Source organism: Stylophora pistillata, chromosome 7, assembly GCF_964205215.1.
Source record: "Stylophora pistillata chromosome 7, jaStyPist1.2, whole genome shotgun sequence".
NCBI lineage: Eukaryota > Metazoa > Cnidaria > Anthozoa > Scleractinia > Pocilloporidae > Stylophora > Stylophora pistillata.
Genome location: NC_142525.1, coordinates 18,446,870 through 18,456,091, shown reverse-complemented (window position 1 = coordinate 18,456,091; position 9,222 = coordinate 18,446,870). Strand labels below are relative to the sequence as shown.

Below are 9,222 nucleotides of genomic sequence, written 5' to 3'. Positions count from 1 at the left end.
CGGCTTAATTTCGTTCAGTCTGTTATGTTTATTGTACGATTTTAGGCCGTTAACTAACGGCTTAATTTCGTTCAGTCTGTTATGTTTATTGTACGATTTTAGGCCGTTAACTAACGGCTTAACTTCGTTCAGTCTGTGATGTTTATTGAACGATTTTAGGCCGTTAACTAACGGCTTAATTTCGTTTAGTCTGTTATCTTTATTGTACGATTTTAGGCCGTTAACTAACGGCTTAATTTCGTTCAGTCTGTTATGTTTATTGTACGATTTTAGGCCGTTAACTAACGGCCTAAAATCGTACAATAAGAATATAGTTATTTAATATTTTTTATTATATATATTAAAAAAAAAATATTATTTATTTTTTTATTTACGAAATTATCATACCGACCGCGATAGTGGCTTAAAATCTCACAATAAACAGACCGTGATAGTAACATATTATGTCATTATATATATTCCCCAATGTTACCGGCCTATGTGTTACCTGATTATGGAAGTAGCTAAACAACCTGGTATGTCACAAGTCTCCTATGGCTCAGTGGTAGAGCGTCCGAAGTTCTAATCGGAAGGTCGTTGGGTCAATTCCTTTGAGGAGCACTCGGATTCTTTCACTCCGAGTATGCCTGTGTCATTCAATGAATAACATTTTCCTTCACTTCAATCATCACGCTTAAATTCACCACCTTCATTTACATATAGTTGCGCCTAAGCATCACACCTCGACATTCCTATCCTGGTAGTATCAATAACAACTTTAATAAAATCCAAATCCTACCCAATCTTAACATTTATTGCCTTCATTTACATCATCACACATCAACATTTCTATCCCTGCAAAATGCAGGGGAGACTTTTGAAAGCCGGAATGATTCTCTGATGCTGTCAGATTTATTCTGGCTTGTTGATCTGGAGGAATTATTTGCAACACAATTTGACCCACAGGCGTGTTTGGAAAACTGTTTAGTCCTCTCGTCTCTTGAGCACATTAATATACAATATAAATTTAATGAGCACAAGAGATCATTGGACGATTCAGTCAGGATCTATAGAGAATCAAACCGCACACGCGTCGTCGGTGTGCTGGCTGCCGGTGAAGTAGCTTGCTGTCTTCCCAAGGAGTACAACGTGTAAGGTGGGGAATTCAATTATAGTCTTCTTGATCAAGCAACTCTTCAAGGTCTGTGAAATGTCTAGCTGGTGATACCTTCAGTAGATTGGAAATAAATTAGAAGAAATTAACTTTACACCAAAATACAGCAAAAAGCCACTGTAAAGATGGTTGTTACGAAAACGAAGACCCTCGAAAACGAAGACCTAAGACCTAAGACCCGGTCTTCATTTTCGTAGTACGAAAACTTAGTTACTAAAAGTTGGAATCACCTGAAACCACCTGAAACCACCTGAAACCATCTGAAACCCCCATGGAAACCATCTGAAATTACCTGAAACCACCCAAGAAGCCATCTAAAGCCACGTGAATTAAACATTATCGCAAATCGGTACCTTAATTTTCAGCGTGACGCAAAGCTTCTGTATTGCTAATTTACTCTACTTTACGTCTATTTTTATCTGTTATCTCACTGTCACTGACAATGAAATTAGTTTCAGTTTCGCGACGCATTCCAAGATCTCGTTTGATAACAAAGGGAAGAGAGATAAATCTTGTAATTACACACTGTGTACACGTTTTTCGACCTGCGCGGTCTGCGGTCTGCGTTTTTGAGGTCTGTGTTAACGAGACACCTGAGTTGCTTTGTACGATTGTACCAAAAATGATTTCATATAGTAGAAGTACTTTAACGTTAAAACAGATATTCCGAGATCTCGTCTGATAACATCAATGACAAAAGAGAGATAGATAAATCTGGTAATTACACACTGTATACACAAAGGAAAACTGATTGCGCACACGTCGACTGACTCAAAAGGCACACACATAACCTATGCAAGACTGGTACGGCTCGACAGTAGAGGGTCGTGACTGCGATATGTTCAATAAGAATTCAACTCCAATGTTTACATAGCAGTTTCGCTTACGCATTCCGTGATCTCGTTTGATAACAAAGGGAAGAGAGATAAATCTGGTAATTACACACTGTGTAGACCTTTTTTCGAGGCGTGGCTATTCGAGGTGTGCGGTTTGCGGTCTGCGGTTTGCGTTCATGTCTGCGTGCTTTCATGTAATTTTCAGGTAATTTCAGATGGTTTCAGGTGGTTTCATTGGTGGTTTCAGATGGTTTCAGATGGTTTCAGATGGTTTCAGGTGGTTTCAGGTGGTTTCAGGTGATTCCAACTTTTAGTAACTACCAGTACGAAAACGAAGACCCCCGTAAAGATATGGAACGCTGTTCGTGAGAAGGCAAGAGAACATGGACAGGGTCTCCTGTACAAATTAAAAGTTGTGGTAGGATTTTCTCTGCTTACCTACAATTTTTAATAAGGTTTGCTTTATCTACCATGCGTTAATTTACAATTATTGTGGATCTTTGTAGAACAATAATTGCAGCAACGGCCATTCATTAAATGGATTGGGACGCACTATCGCGCTATCTTGTTGGTGTTAATTTGCTACAATGGCTTTTTTTATGCACGTGTGAGACTGTTCTTATAAAAATCAAACTTAACAGTATAAATGTGAGGTCTTTCATTCCTGAAACAAAGGATCAATTTAAAGTCAGATAATCTGCTTTTTCTTTCAAACAGACCAAGATTGGGGTGAGACTGACTATTAACCGTTAAGAACTGGATCAACCAGAATAAAGAACCAGAATTGGATGTGTATGGGACTTGAAGAGTTTCCAGTCAGATGAACTGAATAAGACATAAAATACACAATAACTGTCTATCTTCGCGAAAAGAAATTGCTCTCAGGGACCAAAGGTGTCTATATCTCTATGGACCATTTTCATAGTTAGCACAAGTAAATATACTTAAGTATGATGGAAAGTCATGCCTAAACCTCAACTAGACATTGCAAAACAACAGAAAAAACCTCTGTTGTAGAGCTACAATCCTTTTCACTGTTGCTGACACATTTCCCCCCTCAACATTAAGAAGGAAGTAATGAGATTAAAGAGAAATTGACACGAGTTGTACTTTTTTTTAGTGAAGAAAATTAGAAAATGATAGTAAAATTGACATCCTTTACAATTACAGTCTATTATTGTGTCAATAACAAAATGCTGAAACTGGTTTTCAACAGCTATTATTTGTGGCTTATTTGAATGTTCCAAACTGTTGAATTTCACACCTGAAGGAGACTAAACATGATAATTCACTTTACCTAATTTTGGTCCCTGGAACAAGCTCATTTTTTAAAAACACGCATACTCCTTGGGTTCCAAATTCAAAATAGTTCTTTAAACTGTTGAAATAAAACAAGAGTAATGGCAACGAAATTACTTTCTATAATAACACATAATAATTTAATTTAATCTTTTGACAGTACAGTGATTTACATTTTGGAGGCCATATTTCAGGGTTCATTTTCTAAACTAAACCTCTTCAAGTAGTTGGTTTGTTGGAACATAACGTCCCACGTTAAGACTGTGTGAAATATGACCTGAAAGTCAAGTTAGGTTTCAGCCAAATGCATAATCTGCTGACCTTCCACAGAAGCACTTCTGATTAATTTATTTACAAACATCATTTTAGAGCAATATGTGAGTAAGGTAAGTTACATAATGTATACCTTCTTTCAGCCAACTACTGTACACTACCTTTGTTTGTAAACAACATCTGCTTTTTCAGGGTCTATATACTTTCTAAGGGCATCTCCTAAGATTTCTTGTTCTGAAACACTGCATAATCCAATTGTATCACCGACAAAAAAAAACCGGAAACAAAAACAAAAAGAGAAACAAGAAGAGGAGTACTCCATGAGACTGGTTTCATAGGGAAATTATAACTATAAAAGTAAATCTAGAAAGTACGATTCACATGGTGTACAAATAATTAAGTTCATCACCATAAAAGATATTTTGAAAAGAAAACACCTCTTTAAGAGTCCTACCATTTGTCAGTATATTCCACTCCAGCCTCAGGGAATAGCCACTGAATTCTCCACTTAATGCACTTTTCCCTACATAGGAAGACAGAGAAAAAAATTTTAAGTTTAAGTGATTGACCACTATGAGACCTTATAGTTCACCACTAAATTTTCTCCCATTCTTATTGGTTAAATTGATCACGTGATGCGATAGTATTCATCTGTGGAGAGACACTATCAGCCTATAGTGCCCATCTGTGGAAAAAACTGGATTTTTTTAATGGTTTGACAGCCGTGAAGTTAAGCAGATCAGAAAAACAGTGACTTTTCAATTCTGACAGGTATAACGTATTATTAATTTTAGCCCATGTACGGTTGCGAATTGTTGACATTTGCGACAGGCTGTACACGTCTTGAATAAATATTTGATTGATCTGCATTTATTAGGTTTTGACTGTTTTTCAACTGGCGCACGGAAGAAAATTTAGTGGTGAACAATTGAGACAATAGAGTGTTAATGTCTCAGAACTATCAGTCTGATAGTTGCCCCTTGGAAATTTGATGTTCTTAAAACTAGGATATTTGCCCTCAAAGCCTAGCTTCTCAGGCAAATATTTCAAATTCCCGTGGGGCAACTATTAGCTGATAGTTCCTTGACAGAAACACTTTATTGTTTAAGTAGAGTGGGGGGGGGGGGGGGTGGGGCAGTTCAAACTGGAAAGCACACAGAAGCTTGCATGTGACTCAGCTCTATACAACATCACATTCACAACTGATCACTAATCTGGAGTGGGTGGAAAAATGTGAAACCAAATATTACATTTATTAACATTCTGGAAATAAAAAGTGATTCTCCCTGCTGAGCTCTTGTAGTTAAATAAATTGTAAAATAGAAGCTCGAACAATTCAGACTTCAATGGCATTCTGACTGGTGCCTCCCGAATGGGCACTAATTGGAAGCAGATACTAGCTAAAGTGTTACAACCAATTTAGGTACGAAGGCACAAATTGGGAGCTTTAAGGGAGCAAAGAATGTATGCAATTACTTTTTTCACATGTATTGAAGCATCCTATCTTTTGTCTAATTGATAGGATGAATATCATAACTGCATGCATCGTGGCCTATGTGCAAGAATAGAAGTTTGGTTGTTTTAAAAATAAGCTCTTGAATTAATTTTACTGTTCATTATAGAAAAATGCTTGCTTCTTGAACCCTTGACCCTCTCCACTGTCTTGCACCTGAAGGTTGTTCATAATTCATAGCATGGGAGAGCTTTGTCACCAAGTCCAACCAAAGGTTACAAATTTCCTATACTTTCACATTTTTTGTTGCACCTTACAAGGTTTTCAGTTTTACACATTTTTTTTTTAGCCTATCTTTGAGGCAAGACTAAGTGACAGGACAAAGGCATTGCTGGAACAAAATCTTTTATGGATTACAGTGTACTTTGTTAATTGACAGAAAATGGTGTGCAATTCCTTTAAGATTCAGAGGGTTTTCACTTGTCACATATAATGTTTTCTTTTTCATACTCATGAAAAACCCACACACATGTTAAAGAAGTAATTAGAGAGACCACATGTGATATTTAACTTTTTGCAGTCAACAGACAAATTGAAATTTCTTTGGTTTATCCTGGTCATTTGATGAGCTGGATTTGATAATGTTGGTATCTTCTGGTCTAGTTCTAGCCTCTGATTATTTCTAATGCACTGTTAGTAGGAGGTTTAAAGGTTCCTATAGAGAAGCTACTGAGTAGATGTGTAAGAAAGTTGTTGTCTTATCCCACATTAAAACTAACTGCAGTAAATAAAGACCAAAAATGATAATTAACACAGTCAAGTATATGACTTAGTTACTTACTTTCTGTTAAAAACTGTTGTATTCTCCTTCCTCCTGGACATTCCATAAGGTAAGAGCTTTAAATCCACACCATGTTGCTTTGCTACCAGACAAAGCTGCCTAACCTAAACAATTTAAAGTAATCAAACAAATAAGAAGAGCAGTGTTTTGAATTAAGTGTACATGTGGAAAGTAATCCTGGATTGCATTGTTTTTGCTTTACTGTGCTCTGTAATTTGTTTTCCTCTCACAATCAATCAGATGCAAGACTAAACCCAATCATCTTTCAAACTGGCAGTCTCAATCCCACAGGGATCAACGAACGCTTTTCATTCCACTAATTTACTCCTGTTTTTCTCGTTGCCATGTTCCCAACAATAACGTAGCTCCATTTTCTGCCTTTAAAAGCACACACAACCCACAATTCCTCTATTCGCTCCGACAAAGGGCTAACGCTCGAAACATCAGCTTTTGTACTCATTACGGTGGCCAATTTACCATTTCAACTTTGTTGATATATCCAAATTATTTCGTTACTCCCACCGATGCAGCCCCAAACAGTTTCTTTCGAAACTATCAGCCTTTAAACCCAATCATGACTTGGTTAGTCACATTTTCCCCCACTTTTGGTGATTGGCTTCTAATTACTTTTTAGTTTTAGTTTTCATCTACCCTTAGGGGTGTTTTCTTTTCTTCTGATTGGCTGTTTTGATTCTTTTGGCTTTGCTTTCATAATACTCAATCAAAAACATGCTCTGTTACATACAGTAAATGGTTTGGGGATCAAATATTGTTGATGTGAGATGGGAACCCTCAGACAATACTTCTGCATAAGTTGATAAAATGACAGGTTGCTATGACCATTGAACCACTTTTCCAATCTTGTTAACTCTAAATTGGCTCAATTTTATAAGTTTACAGTCTGGGCTGAGATACACATTATATCTCTTGCAAGTTGGTACAATTTTCAGAGTTTTGTCTTTGTTTCCAAGTCAGTTCTCTTCAAATGAAAAGTTGTTTTGTAACTACTCAATAATATAAATATTGAGGTCTACCAATCAGTAATTTGTAAAAGGTATGCTGTAGGGGGTGAGTACCTATGGATTCTTACTAAACTGATGCTTTCTTAAAGGGGTAAAGCTTAAACCTTCCCCTTTTGCCTTTATCTATAACTGTTCAACTCCAGATTGTTATATCGTGACCTTGTTTTGTTATACTTGTGTTACATTATATTAAGTTATGTCATAGTTGTGTTACGTGTTCATGGATGCACCTGCGCAGGAAAGAATAGGAATAAAAGGAATCTTGGAATGTTCATGTTCATTGCTGGTTTGTTTATAATTTCGTCCTTGAATTTCCTAGGATACAACACAGATAAAGTGGGTTGACAAATCAGCTTTCATTTGAATCTGAAACCACAAATCATGCTCAGTATAGTAAGCCTATGGATTCTGAAGAATTCTATTTTCATAAACTTGACATTATTGATTTCTTCACACCTTCCAATCTCAGTGAAGTCTGGTTATCAACGGCCAAGCAAGGAAACTTCAGTTAATTTTCAAACATAAAACTATATCCACCTGAAAGTTCTGACGTCTTCTGTTCAACTTGTTTTTACTATGATGTGCTGTAGAGTTCACAAGTCTGTCCATGTCCTCCAAAAACACAAGGTCTACAAAGCAGAACCAAAGTGTATAGAAATCTGTGGGTATCACTTTTGAACAATACAAACTACAAACTAGACAATAAAAATCATCTAGAAGCAAGGGCATATGAAGTGTTTAAGTTTGATTTCCCTTTCATTTCTCAAAATGAAAGTGATTCAGGGTTTGTATTTTACTGTTCATTGGTCTTCACATTAGCTGCTTAGTAAAGATCATAAAAGATGATCATAAAATTAATAAGGATAAATTGTTTTAGTTGTTTTTGTCTTTAAGGCATGCTTACTTCAAAGTGTTGATAAACTAAACACAAATCTTGTCATAGTTTGTAAAGTCTTAATATTAGTTAAAACACATGGAAGGTAATTTCTTTGGTTGAGTACTCAGTGGCCATGGGAACCCATCTAGAACTATTATTTATGAGAAAATTCCCTACAACCTATTCTTCTTTAAACAAGTTAAATTGTAACCACCTGGTTAGCTCAATAATTGGTTAGAATGCCCGACTGTTGTGCAGGAGGTCGAGGGTTTGAGCCCAGGCCGGACCAACACTTAAGGTCTTAAAATAACTGAGGAGAATGTGCTACCTTTCCATAATATCAAGAAATGGATAGACATTCTAGTCTTCTTGGAAAAGGACAAATAAACCGTAGGTCCCGTCTCCTGCATCTATTAATTAGTTAATTTGGTTAGGCGGGGGATGTTAAAGAACCCACTCACGAGATTACTGTGGTGTGGTTCGGCCTGTTTACTGGGATTGGGTGGTAGGGAACCTTTATAGGGATAACCTCACGGTCCACCTTTTCAAATAATTATGTATCGTGTATTTGAATGAAGTAGTATTGTAAATTTAGTCATCTACACCATAAGCAGGTTATCAAATAGAGACTGACCATATTAATCAGCATTCTCTTTGGCTACAAGTATTTAAAGTTTAACCACATATAATTTCAATTCTGAACAAATTTCTTATTTCTATATCCTACGATTTTGTGACCAATGCAAGTAGATTACTCACCCGATTGTAAATTACTGCACTTGTAGTTGTCAAGTGATACAAACTTGGTCTTACAGCGCACTCCTGAACACTGGAATGTCAACTTGTGACTCTTTACACATCTTAGACTAGAAATCAATCACATCAAATACTTAGTTGCACTAATTCATATTACAGTTCACACAGCACCCATGGAGATTAAAAAAAAAAGTGATTCTACAAATATCACAGACTGAAGTCAGCTATTTTTTTTCATTCTATTTATTGACAAGTTTAGTTTCTAGCCAAAAATCTTATCCCTTTCTAGAGTAACCTTACTTACATCTAGCTAGATATTATTTTGTCCCAAACTCAGCCAAAACTGAAGGCATCTTTAATTTAAGGCTCTTGCTCATTTCTTAGCTATAGGCTGGTATACATGCATACACCCCTAACAGAACGTAATTTTACAAAAATCCATTACCTGCATGTTATTTTAGCACATGTGGGACAGCGATATTTTGCCGTGTTCTCACAACACATCGCACATTTCGCGTTTGATAGACTGTCCGCCATGTTCTTGCAGATAAGTTAAAAAGCCTGAAGCTAGCACATGTGTAGCCGTAACCCCCCCACAAGAAGGAACGGAGGGGAGGGAGGGTACAGCTACATGAATCGAATGAATCTACTTTATTACCTCGTATCCAGGGGCTTCTCGGTTAGTTTTTATGTTCGACTGACTGTGCGACTG

The 9,222-nt window shown here is 36.7% G+C and overlaps 1 protein-coding gene and 1 long non-coding RNA gene across 3 annotated transcripts; one reads left to right on the top strand and one right to left on the bottom strand.

Annotated features, from left to right (window-relative positions):
• Positions 1-734: 734 nt before the first annotated feature.
• On the bottom strand, positions 735-9,162 carry LOC111334630 (box C/D snoRNA protein 1). 2 transcript variants are annotated; one of them, XM_022940425.2, is made up of 8 exons: positions 8,956-9,162; positions 8,514-8,620; positions 7,415-7,506; positions 5,856-5,959; positions 4,016-4,084; positions 3,723-3,803; positions 3,287-3,367; positions 735-1,207 (listed from the first exon to the last, which is right to left on the bottom strand). In XM_022940425.2, the coding sequence occupies exons 1-8, from the start codon at positions 9,045-9,047 to the stop codon at positions 1,057-1,059; spliced, it is 777 nt and encodes a 258-aa protein (XP_022796160.2). In that variant the 5' UTR covers positions 9,048-9,162; the 3' UTR covers positions 735-1,056. The 2 variants fall into 2 exon arrangements, with proteins under 2 accessions (XP_022796160.2, XP_022796161.1); XM_022940426.2 differs by lacking the exon at positions 3,723-3,803.
• On the top strand, positions 2,118-3,153 carry LOC148726958 (uncharacterized). The gene is made up of 3 exons (XR_015989124.1): positions 2,118-2,226; positions 2,267-2,407; positions 2,707-3,153. It is a non-coding gene; the product is annotated as an uncharacterized LOC148726958 (long non-coding RNA).
• Positions 9,163-9,222: the final 60 nt, after the last annotated feature.

Coding starts and splice junctions, on each gene's coding strand:
- LOC111334630 (XM_022940425.2), bottom strand. CDS start 9,047: ATGGCGGACAGTCTATCAAACGCGAAATGTGCGATGTGTTGTGAGAAC. Junction 7,507..8,513: donor GTGCAGTAATTTACAATCGG/GTGAGTAATCTA, acceptor TCTGCTTTGTAG/ACCTTGTGTTTTTGGAGGAC. Junction 5,960..7,414: donor GAAGACGTCAGAACTTTCAG/GTGGATATAGTT, acceptor TAAATTGTTTAG/GTTAGGCAGCTTTGTCTGGT.